We start from the raw sequence: 13,846 nt of genomic DNA on the forward strand, positions 1-13,846 counted from the left end.
TGCTAAAGAACAGCGCGCCGAACCATGGCTCAGTTGCGAACCGTCTGCCGCAGATGGAATGTAGTCTACCGGAGTGTATGTTTGCGTGTTGAGCTGTTTTGTGTGGAGAAGAACATTTTTCCCATCCCGCGCAGAGAAGCCGGCCATGTGCACGTGCCATTTATTTTCCACGCGGTAACAAATCTCGCAGCGAAGTAGCAATTTCATACGCGCGAACGAACGAAACCACATGCAAAAAGCGTGCGATCGCCGCGAAGGTTACCACCGTACAGAGAGCAGCGTTGGTGCACCCAGTTCAATCCATCGTTGGTGAACGCGGAATTTATCACCAGGGCTCTTGGCTAGCTGCTGCTGCTGCTGCTGCTGCAGGCGACGTACGATGCAACCGTGGCTGCGGGTGTCACTGCTGCTGTGCGTCTTCGGGTTCTTCCGCGAGCTGCGCGTTTCCGAACCATTCGTCACCGAGTTCCTTTCGGGCGAATGGCGGGATATAGAGCCGGAGCAGCTGAACCGTGACGTCTACCCGATCGGCACGTACAGTCAGGTCGCGCTGCTGGTGTTTATGTTTCTGCTCACGGATGTCCTCAGGTAGGCAGGTTGGGCGGTGCTCCCGCTTCGTTGTGGTGATGGTGCATTGAGGGGCGAAAAACCATACAGTGACCTATTTCTGTGCCGCGAGATGTTACCATCTCGGTAGTGCGAATGTAGTCGGGATATCCGGGAAAAGGCCACCAAGATCTAGTGGTGAAATGTATTATGATCTTGTTTTTAACATTGCATTTACAATTCTTTCGCTTTACGTGCGATGGGCGAAGGTACGAGCATCGATTGTTCCACTTTCACATACTATTTCGTTACGATGCAACAGTTTTTAGAACCCTGTCATTCTTGAATGTGGATGTTGTCAAAGTTGCTTTAATAAATGTATAGAACAAGGTATATTCAATTTAAATGTCCAATCAAGAAATTCTAAACACTCATTGGAAAAATGTAAGAAATTCTCGGGCATTTATCAGTACAACAAGAGTCCACGAGCGTAAAAGAAACTAGAGCTGATTGTGTATTGTCATTGATGTGTGTAAATTATCTGTTTGCTTAGATTGTAATCGTAAACTGCACTTGTTATAACGACACAGCGTGATGATGATAAGGTTTTGTTTTTAACTGGTAAATTAGACGTGTCATAGCAACATCACTCATCAAAGATATTAACCAAACAAGCTTCAGCTATCGCAACACTAATTGTGATACACATTTATTAACCCTTATTTCACAACAAGATCCCCGATGATATGAGATGCTGATAACGGTTGATATCTTGTATTGTTGTTTTTAAGCCGCATGCTTAGCATGTGATCATTTTTTTAAATTGCGAATATTGATGATTGCATTTTCAAGTTCAAGTGATAATATTGGAGATTTGGTTTCTCAACTGACACATTCGTTATGTCATAAAGCTACCCCGAAGTGTTAATCGAACAAGCGAGACATATTCCAATTCATCATGAAAATGATTTAAAAAGGGTTACAAGACTCCACGTATTCCTCTTCAACGTGGAAAGAATCCAGAAATGGTTTCAAACATCATCATTTTATCAAAACCTCCTCCTGTAAAACTTATTTTTATATTTTGAATTAAAACTATTGGATAAATTAAAACACGAGATTCATATCTTTTTAATCAGCCTATTGCACTTCTTGCCATAAGCTTTAGGTTAAATAAGTTATACAATTTGCACAACAGAAATTCTTAATAAAACTCTTACCAATTACAACTCTCCATAGTGCTTTATAACCTCTACACAACTTTAAATAGAGTTATAACCAACAAATACAAGAGGATAAGTGACATACTCAAGCATACTCAAATGGCTTAAGACAATATTAAACACAAAAGTTTCCCTCAATACACAAACGACACCGATTCCTTGGATCAGCATTATACACCATCAACGACTGTTATCTGAGACAGCACTTTATCATCTTCGGTACGGCAAACTTTACCGTTTACCCAAAACTGTGCTAAGACGCTTAAATAGCAGCAGATAAATATGAAATATTTCAAAACAAAACTATATTCAAATACCAAGCCAGATAGCTGTGAGATGTGCGATCCCGCAAACAGCTTTCACATACAAAATGGAAACTCCTTTCTAGCAAAACTTCATCGCATGGCTTTCTACCGCTTCCCTGCGTGAAGTTTTCTTTCGACCGAAAGCCGTTCCAGCTTGCAAATTTAACTGGGTGAATGCATCTATTCCCGGAATGTTCTGTTCATCTCATCTTGAAGGTTTAAATTGTTGTAGTTTCATTCATGGCATAACGCACTGCCATTCGTGTGGTTTTGGGAGGCAAACGAATTAAAAAAATAAAGCACTACACTACAGGACAATCTGCATTACCATGCACACATACAGACACACACTCACACACACTGTAACAAAAACACTCGCGTCCCGCGCCATTGGAAACACTTTTCAAAACAGCACTTAAACTGCCAAATTAAACTGACAACTTTCCCTACACTACACACGTCGTTTCGTCTTCCGCGAGCCGCGGCGTCATTTTTTTAACGCTTTGCTTTCCTTTTTGCAAATGTCATAAACTGAAAACCCGGAATGAATGTTTTTGTGTGTGTTCCGCAGAGTGAGGAAAAAAGGACCCCCCCAACAATCCTTCAAAAAAAGCAAACTCGCCCATTTCTTAGCAGGAAATCTTCAGCATCTTTCCAACAGAAGCCAATGGAAAGTGGAAAAGAAAAAGTCAAAACAAACTCTCGTCCGAGGGGGCTCTCGTCCCAGCCAAAAAAAAAAGCTCCCAGCAACAGTAGCAACAACAACAACACAGCACATCTGAAGTCTCATCCGAACGAAAAACTTCAATTTTATCGTTGCCCCGCCGAGTGGCAAACTTGGTGGGAGGTATGCGAAGTGGTGCAGAGCACACTTCAAGCCGTAAACTCTTTAAATAATTTCACGAACCACCAACGTAAACAAAGTTCTCGTTCTTAAGGCGAAGGTTTCAGCCTGCGAAACTACAAGTGAGAAAAGGTTTTGGTGTAAATCGCTTCCAACACTTATCTCGGCGAGTGGCATCCCGCATCCCGGCCGGTTACGGTCCGGTTGCTTCACGACGGTTACCATTGCTGCCGGCCTTTCGGTGAAGACGAATAGTCCAATAGTGAGCTGTTATTTTCTTTCGCACAACTATACCGGAGCGGAGGGAAAGCGCTCGGTCCGGCTGATGTCCATGCTGATGGGACACAGCAGTAGCAGCACTTCAGCATGCTAGAATAAATTGATTTTCCCTTCCGGTGACAGCGGTATCGTTTATTTCCGTCCAATTCACACATCCACTCGGTGGACCGGAGAGCTCGGGCGAAAGCTGCAATGCAAACAGCGCCAGAGATGCGGGACACCAGCTACGCGACAGCTCAATCTTGGGCCTCCCCCCTTCACCCCCATCACCGATAGCAAACGGAGTAAATGGAGTCGAATTTATTTAGTTATTTAATTACTCTCGCAGAACTTTCCGCCAAAGTACGCTGGTACGGTTGTGATTGAGTGTGGCTGGTGACAGAGTGAGGAAGAAAATTGTCCACCAAGTGCTTTTGATAATGATTAGGTATGATATTTAAGATAAGCACTAGACGGATGTGGCTGGTTCGTTCTTGGGCACAACTACCATTCCCATTACTGCTGACAGCTGGCCTACTGACGAGGACTAGGACCTGCGGGATGGGTGCGCAATGAGGGCTTCTTGAGATGGACAAGAATGTCATTGTTGCGAATTCGTTAGTGGGCTATTTTTCCACGAACCGGGCAGGACATATCTGTCGACCCAGTGTGATTGGACACTGGAAGAGTAAAACATCGGTTAGCTTTTGCCTTGGCGTCGAGTGGCACTACCACAAACTTCACCCGAGACACCTTCACCGTGCTCTGCGTGCTGTGTGCCGAGCACAAAAAAAAACACATTCAGTTTCACCGGTGGAATGTTAATGCAATTTGAGTCTTGAAAACGGATGGGAATGGAACGTATGTCACGACATAAAATGAAAACCCTTCAACTTTGACTTCAAGAAAATGGCATGTCATGTACAGTACGACAAATATGTGTGAGACAGCAGGTGATGTTGAAAGGAATCGATTTTTATTTCTTTTCGAAGTTAAATTTATTTATTGTGAGAAACTGTTTCCAAAATTCTTTTCACGCACCTACATTACCCACTTTAAAGCATTTTAAAAGAAATCTCCAGGAACTTCTCCTGTTGCTTGGTGCGACTGCAGCAATTTCTTTTCAACGTTTGCTATGATCCGGAAGCAACACTACGCTAAACTAACTACCCATGTAGAAACAGGCACAAACATGCCTCGTCTAAAACAACACAACCAAAATCCCTTCTCGTTTTGCACATTCTCTCTTCCTATTTTGCAACAAACCCCTCTTTTGTTTCTGGCGTATTATGGGTGCTTTGGCGAAAAATTAAAAATTAAACCACCGTATAGCCGTACTTGCCACAGGGCTACGCTGGAACGGTCAGTCCAGTTTCCCGAACCGCATGGATGCAGTAGTAGCGAACTTTTTTTTTGGCACAGAGTACGGGTTTTAAAAAAGCCCCCCCTCTCCACCACGCGGCCATGATTACATTTTCATGGATGCACCAGTTGCTTGTGCTTTTGTAGGGAAGGTAAACACATTTTAAACAGCAGCTTTTGGCAACAAACGAGATTAACTCTTTCGCTGAACTGTGTTAAAAAACAACAAAACAGTTCCGAAATGAATCGTAAAAACAGGGTGTTTGTTTATAACACATCTTGTTTGCTTTATTATACACCGTAGCGCAGAACAGAAGAAAGCTGCACTCATCATTGGACTTTAAGCCGCCATGGAACACATCCATACAATGTTCGCTTTACAAAGTGAAACAGATAATTATGACTAATAATTCCGGTCATAATAACTAATGATAATATGTGAAAAAAGTTTGAGCTGCAAAGCTTTCTAATTATGCAATACAAGATATGTAATACATTACCTATAGGACAATTATTACAGTTATTGTAGATCGAGTCTTAAAACTGTTTTGTACCAGTTTTGCTTCATCTCTGTTTTTTTTTCAATTTTCTGTTTCTTGTTTACATATCAATAGCTGCAAGCGCTTCCAAAATTTTAACTGAATGCACTTTTCTAATTAAATTATTAACATTTTACACAGAACTTTTCCATCTCCATAAAATAATTTGATGTTAGAAAAATACTTTTGAAAAATGAATAAAAATGCAAATGTGTGAATAGCATTTATTAATGATATTCAAACATTAAATTACTATGGTAACTGAAATAATTTTCCAAGGTTGGGCAACCAAATTAAACAGAAACCTTTTTTTTGTTGGTGATTATTTGTGATGAACAATAGATGAGTCTTCCTGATGAATTATGTAAAGTTAACTTATCCATAAGATAAATGTCATACTAAAATCCATTCACCGACTCCTAACAGTTTGCTCCACGCACTTGAAGAACAAATTGCAGCAATAATTTATGATTAGAAAGTTCAAACATTCAAACTGTTGCGACGAAACGTTTGACGTCCCTGGCGTTGTGACATCCCTGGCGCGGTTAGAAGCGACAGGATAAATCGATCGCAACGTCAGGGACAAGCAGAACGAATTAAACACGCGAACAAGAAGGATATAAGTGAAAGCTAGGAAGTGTGAAAGCAGTGACGAAGAAGAGGGACGAAAGTAAGTAAAGAAAACGTAGTAAGGAAACAAAATGAACAATTGAAAGAGAAATTAATATTGAAAATTAAGTTTCAGAACATCCCTGTGAACAAAAAGCAAAGGTTATAGAGAATCTCCCACAACACAAATGTTAGCAATAAATATTTAGAATAACTTGTTGCTGCTCTTTTTTCAAACGATTGATGTCTGTATGGCATGTATTTTCTATTTATGAAGGGAAAGATTTTTCGACAGATTAATTGTTATATCTTGTAACTTCCCTTATAATCAATATTCGTAACATTCTTTTACAAAAACATCATAAGAGTTAGCTTGTTGTCGTACCGTCATTTGCACTAGGATACCCCAACTTCATACATTTCGCACACATTCTGGTGTCTAGAACAGATCCACTGAAGCCCACAAGCTTCCAAGCCCCTCGTATCAGTACAGCATCGGCTACAATGAGTCCACATTTTATCACATTAACGTTTCATTAACGGTCCTTGTTCCGTCCGCACACGCTTCAACGATGCGTAATGGCTTTTTTACTTCACTAAGTTCCCCTTTTGCTCACATTTCACACAACCGTTCGCTCTTCCGTTCCATATCTCGTCCGTTTCGCACGTGGCCGTTTGCTGCAAAACCCATCCGGCCGAACAATCGGTTCACACAATTTGTCCCTGTGCCGGTACGTCATCAGATACAAATCGATAATTGTATTTTCCGCCTGCTTGGGCATCGTCATCTGGTCGCTGCTGCTGTGGACGGAAACGTTGACTGCACTGCAGGTTAGTAGCAGGTTAGTGGCGGATTCATTACCGTACCCACCGGAATGCACCGGCGTTGCGAACCGGCTCGGGTACCGTGGGTAAATATGCGAACATAAATTGTACTGCTAAATTATCTTCTCCTGGCCGCAACAAGTGGAGCACAGCTGATGCCATAACTGGTGGCCGCATCACGGTACGTGCATGCCACGAACGTATCCATCATGCACATAATCGGCCCTGCAACAAAACTGTACCCTCATTTCCGTGGATAGGATACTTCGAACGGATGCTCTAAACCGATGCTTCCATCGGTTAAACGACGTACTTTCGGGCCTCACCAAGTAGTACATTGAACCATTCGCTTCGCTACATTAACTTGCGCTGGCAGCAACGTGTAACGAGTTCTCACCGCATCACACCACTGAATTGCATCGTTACCAGCGTTCATTTAGGGCTTTTTTCCTCCATTTTGCTTCCTTCCGTATCTCTCTGACTTTCTCTTTGTTTTCCATTCTCCTCTTACGCACCCATTCGCCAAGGTCGTGCAAGTGCTGTACGGTGCCTACATGGCATCGGAGGTTGCCTACTACACGTACATCTACGCCAAGATTAGCCGGGAAAAGTATCAACAGGTGACTGGCAACACGCGGGCCGCCATCCTGCTCGGCCGCTTCCTATCCGGCGTCATCTCCCAGGTGCTCGTTTCCACCGGTGCGATGAATGTACGCGACCTGAATTACATTACACTCGGCAGTAAGTAGTCGAACGCTTGTGTTTCGTTTCTGCCCTGCTTCGGTGTCGTACGTCGCAGTGTAACGGACGAGAAGTGCACCGAATGTGAAGGTGCCATTCTGGTAACCTCCTGAACACCAACGAGAGAATTTATGATCGAGCTTTTCATGCGCTGGGAAAATAGTTCTTGGCCAGGAATACGAGATCTGAACAATTTGAAATAGTTTCTTCTTGGCAACTATAAGGCAAGAATGTATGGTTCTACTGCTTCAAACTCATTATTTACGAGGAAGAAAATGATTTACCACATCGAGAACTATTAAATAAACGGAGCTAAACATCAAGCTTTCAGCATAAAAATGATGTAACTTTGAACTTAAAAATTAATTGCTACTTTTTTAATTAAATGGACATTAAACATAGCCACAGGGTGTATCTCTTAAAAAAACTTTAAATTTTTCTTAACATTTTTTATTTTTTTCAAATAATTTTTAAATGAAATCTTCTCAGTTGTTACACTATAAACTCAACTGTACAGTGACATTGTACTAACAAACATTATAAAAAATTTCACTTTAAATCATACTTATTTCCTCCGTTACCTTCATATTAATTTCAAAACTCCAAGCGCTTCTACCTCTGTAAACCAAACCAAACCAAAGAGCTGACTTTTCCATTTCGAACCATAACGGGTCAAATGTTCAATCATGCGTCCAATATACAATATCCATCCCGACATGGTTTCTCATCTGCTCTAACCTCATTTGTGCCAATCAAATTGATTCCTTTGCCTTCCATTACCCAACCATTCGGGGTGCTCACAGTGCTGTTCTAAAGACTTACAGCATTGTTATGCAATTCAACCACAATGATGCCGGTCGGCAAACATTACCATCGCCCAGGGCTAGCTTACAGTCCCTAATAGGTGCACCAAACCATGAGATACCACACATTTATATCCATTTAAGCTTTCATACTTTGCAACCGCAGCAACGTCCGTATCATCCGACCAACATCGGGTACTTCACAATTATTCCAATCTTTTCTTGATTGATCGATATTTTTTGCCTTCTGTCTTACTGCACAAACACACACACCCTCTTACACATCTATACTGCATGTGTACGTTCTGGGGATCTAGTTGGCTAACCGTTGGCCATCAATCAACTTTAAGTTTGTTCGACAGCAACCACTCCGTCCGTTGTCACTTTGATGTCTTCATCAAAGATTAAGGTTGCTCCAGCATGGTTGGAATTTTGTCCGAGGTTTGTGAGGTAGAAAATCAATATTTTTTTTATCATAAGGATGGGCGTCCGATTGGCAAGATGAACTTTATGATGCGCTTGTGATGGAGATGCTTTGATGGAGACACACTTTATCCGGAATGTTGTAAGCATGAGCTGGGGATGAATTTAAAGTTATCCAATGTTTTAAAGAGCACGATAAAAAGAATGTATATTGCTGGGTTTTATGATCTTTTTTTCCAACAATATTGTTTCATATATCCTAGACTAACTTTGAGAGTCTTTCATTATAGTATTTTCATTCATAACATCCATACCAGTCGACAAGTAAATCAATTACTGATATTCAAGCAGTTGGTTGTTTGCAGAACGATCGGTCTCACTGTTATATCTATATTTGCATGATAATAATATTACAAGTGCACTAATATGCGTACACGGTAACTGGTCAGTGCTGTATTTCTTGGATTTGTTCCCCTCTTAAGTACCACATAAGCCGATCAAGTGTGAACCATAATTAAAAAAGAGCAAGGGCATTACCTGCCCACTGAATGAACCGTCATCAGTTTGTTCGATTTTAATTTACTGCTGTTATGAAGTACGCGGCAAAGAATGGAATCCACTCGTCGTTACGGTGGATGCAGAGAAAAAAAAACAATTCGCATACCAACACAATGCTATAACAGCCCCTCACACTATGGTCGAGGGTGTGTAATGAAGGAAGGAAACCCCGATACCCGAGCAACAAATCACCACCCAGCAAGCCTGCTGGTGATGAACGTGATAAAGTGTGTTTCCGGCGTGTGCTTTTGCATTCGCGATGCATTTGCTTGTTGCATTAGTGAAATGGCGATGGTCACCCTCGGGAGCAACGGTTTATATCCGTTTCATTCGTGCCGTAAAACTTTACCGGTGTGCACGTGTCTGCTACCTCTTATGCTACATCCAAACGACGCTACAACATGGTATATCGTGCTACTGTACACGTTGCATGCGCTCTCTTTTGCAGCGCAAGCCGTTTCTTTGCTCTGGTCATTTTTGCTACCACCGGTAAAAACGAGTGTTTACTTCTATTCACGTGACGAGGATGTAAAACCGACCAGCGGAACAGTGGCCAACGGTTCGGCACCTCCGGCACAGCCGCAGGAGCACCAGGATGAGTTGGAGCATTCCGGAGAAAATGCATCGGGCGTTTCCCACAAATCTTCAACCAACGAGTCTGCAGGTACGAACGAACTCTCGTGAAGGATTAAGTCAAGAAGAACTATTCACCATACACTCCGTGAAATGTAATACCGAATTAGATTTTTCTGAATAGCATTTCAATTTAATTTAAATATTATTAAAATATAATTTACCAGGTCTTAATCTCCGGTATTTAGTTGATATGCTAAAATATTTATCAGTTATTGATTAATTTCACCAATCGACAATATTAATCATTATTTTACTTTAAAAAACATCAGTATAATAATATTTTCATCAAGCCTCCTTATAATATCCCTCCATAATTTAAGAACATCCTCTAAATGTCTTTGTTTCGAGAATTTTTTCAATAGCTAAAAGTTTTAACTAAGTTATTAATTATTAACAAATAAGAAAAAGGGAATATTTCTCACTTTTCAGATAACTCCCCTAAGGATGCGAACAAAAATGTTGAAACGGGTGACACGAGGACGGAAACCGCTACAACCCTACCGAAGGCGCACTTTTCCGCCTCACGTGCAGTTCGACTGCTCTGGAAGCATTTCATATCCGCCTATCGGCAACTGCCGGTAGTCCAGTGGAGCCTATGGTGGGCACTTGCAATGGCCGGCTTCATACAGGTGCAGGTGTACGTTCAGCTGCTGTGGCACGAGATCGACCAGCAACAGGGCACACTGTTCAATGGTGGTGCCGAGGCGCTGCTCACGCTGCTCGGTGCGATAAGTGCCCTGGCGGCGGGTTACATCGCCAACCGCATCTTCGAACAGTGGGCGCTCTGGATTTTGACTGTCTGTTCCGGGCTGCAGGGTGGCCTCATCCTATATTCCGGCTTTGCCACCAACATCTGGGTGGCGTACGTGCTTTACATCCTGTTCGGCACACTCTACCTGTTCATGGTCACTATGGCAAGGTAAGCGAATGATCTTATTCCGGTCAAGATATCCTTTTACATGAATGCAACAACAAAAAATCTTTTTCGCTCGAATTTCTTCCCCATCGGCAAAACCAAACACAGAAATGAAACTTTACTTCACTTCCCTTCAATTTCCCATCCAATTTTCCCTATTGGTCGCCATACGAGATTAAAAAAAGCGCAACATCTCAACTGACCAATGATTCACGAGCCACGAACGTTTTAATTCACAGCAATATGCAAATTGCTTGGCACTTCCTTCTTCAGGTATTTTTCCTGTTTGCTTCTTCCACCGAGCATTTCGTGTCTGGGTCCGTTTCTAATTGAATTGTGCCAAACGGCGACAACAGCTCTAGCGAGGGATGGTCGCGGTTAGCGCAAAAGCGATAACAAAAAGCATGGAAACAAACCAAAGTCGCCCGTTCGGCTACAGCAGAGAACGTTGTAAATTATAAGACGCTTGGATTCGCATTTGTACCGTAACTTTTTTTTTCCGGCACACAGCAACAGCTCTCGGGAAAATGACCGTGTTTTGTTTTGGCAACACAAAAGGACGTAGCAAAACTTGCTTCTTTTTTAATCTTAATTGAAAACTGTAATAAAATGACGCCCAACGTTTCGTGGAAATTATGAAGCAAAATGAAACAGAGAGAAGCTTTCAAAAAACAGAGAAATTCAGAAATTCATTTCAAATGTATTACGGTCGATTTTTTTAAATAAATAATACAAATCTTTGTGATTTGACTTGCAAAACTAAGATAGGAAATACATTAGAAAAACATCCAGCACATGATTTCGATTGCAAAAATAAAGGCGCACAAATTTTGGAAGGATCTGAATGAAAATGTTAGGGTTGATTCACGCACTCGTTATATTCATATTATGTTCATACAATTTTTCATAAATCACATTAAAAAAAAAGTTTAATCATTCGATTGTTTTGATTTGTTTTCCTCATTGATGTAATGAATCTTATTCAATTTTTTCCAAAACTTCCACTCGTCCGAATCAATTCATCATTATTTCATTATGGTGAAATTAAATTCACCAATAATCAAATGCTTTGATAACGCCCAGTTTATGTCAGGACGAATAAGGATTTGACCCAAGCACTATACGCCTACATGTATGCAATCATTTGCATAAACACGTTCCCAAAAATTAATTCCAAACTTTAATGAAACATACTTTTCTATCCTTTTATTTTAATAACAAAATTTCACTCCTTCCTACAAAGAAAAACAAAATACCAATCAACACGGGCATTCATATTAGCATAACACTTGCCTCAACGTCGACGGAAACAGGTCCAAACACAATCAAATAAACTTTCCTTTCACTCCCAAAAAAAGCATCCAATTCACACCATTGAAAGTTGTTCCACTTGCAGCCAAAAAACAAACCCGACTCGAAATCAATTAAACACGCCTGGCAGCGACATAACTCGATCAGTGCCTTCAGAATCGTTCCTTGTGACTGTTCCAAATTGAAGTTTTGCTGATATGTGTATCACTGGTTTTTCATTTCTCCCTCTGAATTTGAAACTGCAGTGCCATCGTAGCGAAGTACCTCGAGGAGGACAGTTTTGGGTTGATCTTTGGCATCAACATGTTCGTGGCGATCGGTGTCCAGGCGCTACTGACACTAGCGACAATCTCCGAACGGGGCCTGATGCTTGACCCACGGGACCAATTCAAGGTGTACGGTGGCTACTTTTTGGTACTATCGATAATCTACCTAATTGCTGCCATCGTCGCTAGCGTGGCCCGACTGCTGCAGCTACGGAAGGCCGCAACCGCAACCACCCGAGAAAGTTCATCGCCGGCACCATCCACCATCGAACGGCGATGCGACTCGCCAACCGTAAGTGGTCGAATGGAATAAAAAGTGTTGGAAATAAAACCAAAACTTGCGCCCCGAAACACAACTTCGTCATTTAGGTCCCCGGGCTAGACACTTCCCGGTTGAGCGTTCCCTCTCCTATCTGTCAGCATGATGCCGTCTGTCAACCGATGTCGGGAAGAAGAAAACAAGCTAAACAAAAAAAAACAGCACGGCCCAAAAAAAACCCCCCCACCGGAAACACTTCGGTCAATCGTTGTGCAAAACAAACTCTCTCGCCCGCCAAGCGCGCGCACACGCAAGGAGTTGACCGGGTCCATCTCCATTCCCTCGGCAAGTCGAAACAAGCTGCACGGCAATCGAAAACTGAAACTCATCCACTCACCCAAGCGCAGAGGTTGTGCTGAATAAAAACACACGTCTCCCCGCCGTCCGGTACCTTCCGGCCAACGGTTCCACCCTCCCCGGCAACAGCATCGAGTGAAAACTGACGCCACGGAAATCCTCGGAAGCTTCCGGCGCGGACACTTCGCAACGGAGAAGCATGGGGAAGCTGAATGGATCGCTTTCGGGTTCGCATTTATCATCGACCTTCCGGAAGGTGGAGCTTTCCCATGCTGCTGCCACCCTCCCCCAATTGGTGGGGTTGGTTCAACCCCTTTTGCTTCCGATTCTATCGCAGCTAGAAGCTGCTAAACCATCATACACAAAACATTATTTTTCATCGCATCGCCCAAACCATCTAAAAGTCAGATTCTTCCGCAGTGCTAGCAGGCCACCAGGCCACGAAGGCATCCATCTTTTGCCATCGCTAAGCGTGCTTGTCCTACCACCAGGGCAACACCGGACAGAGCAACGGGTGCTTCTTGGTGATGAAAGGAGGGGATGGGGATGAAACTTTTGCGCTACGCTCCGGCACAATGCACCGGCACCGATGTGCAGCCAATGGACGAAAATGGCAATTGCATCGCTTCCTATACCATCCGGATCTTCCACAATCGCCTTTGGCAAGTTTCACCCACCCACCCCCCCAGGCGACGCATGGTCGTGCAAACTCACCCAAGCAGCAACTATCAGCATCAGGTTTGATGTAGTTGTTTCAGCACCCCCCGATTGGAGGGCATTAAGAAACCCGAACGGGACGGGACACCATGATGCAGGAAAAGAAATTAGGTTAAATAAATGTCAGCCATATTAATGATATTTCATTCGCTTCTAAAAGCTTTTCCCGTAAGCTTTTCACCCCTTTCCACCGTTCGATTCGTACATCCTTTCCTGTCCGACAGCGGGTTCTGTTGTTCGCACAAAACGATCGCATTTCACAGCACCAACCATCGCACCAACGATAATGATTAGTGCAATGAATCATCGTTAGCTTGCAGTGGGCAAAAAACAATAGTGTGCTCCACC

General features: G+C 42.7%; 1 protein-coding gene across 1 annotated transcript; it reads left to right on the forward strand.

Moving 5' to 3' along the window:
- Positions 1-379: 379 nt before the first annotated feature.
- Positions 380-12,478, forward strand: LOC128304441 (thiamine transporter 2-like). The gene is made up of 6 exons (XM_053041628.1): positions 380-588; positions 6,430-6,517; positions 7,039-7,252; positions 9,485-9,700; positions 10,102-10,591; positions 12,145-12,478. The coding sequence occupies exons 1-6, from the start codon at positions 380-382 to the stop codon at positions 12,476-12,478; spliced, it is 1,551 nt and encodes a 516-aa protein (XP_052897588.1).
- Positions 12,479-13,846: the final 1,368 nt, after the last annotated feature.

This window comes from Anopheles moucheti, chromosome 3, assembly GCF_943734755.1.
Source record: "Anopheles moucheti chromosome 3, idAnoMoucSN_F20_07, whole genome shotgun sequence".
Taxonomy (NCBI): domain Eukaryota; kingdom Metazoa; phylum Arthropoda; class Insecta; order Diptera; family Culicidae; genus Anopheles; species Anopheles moucheti.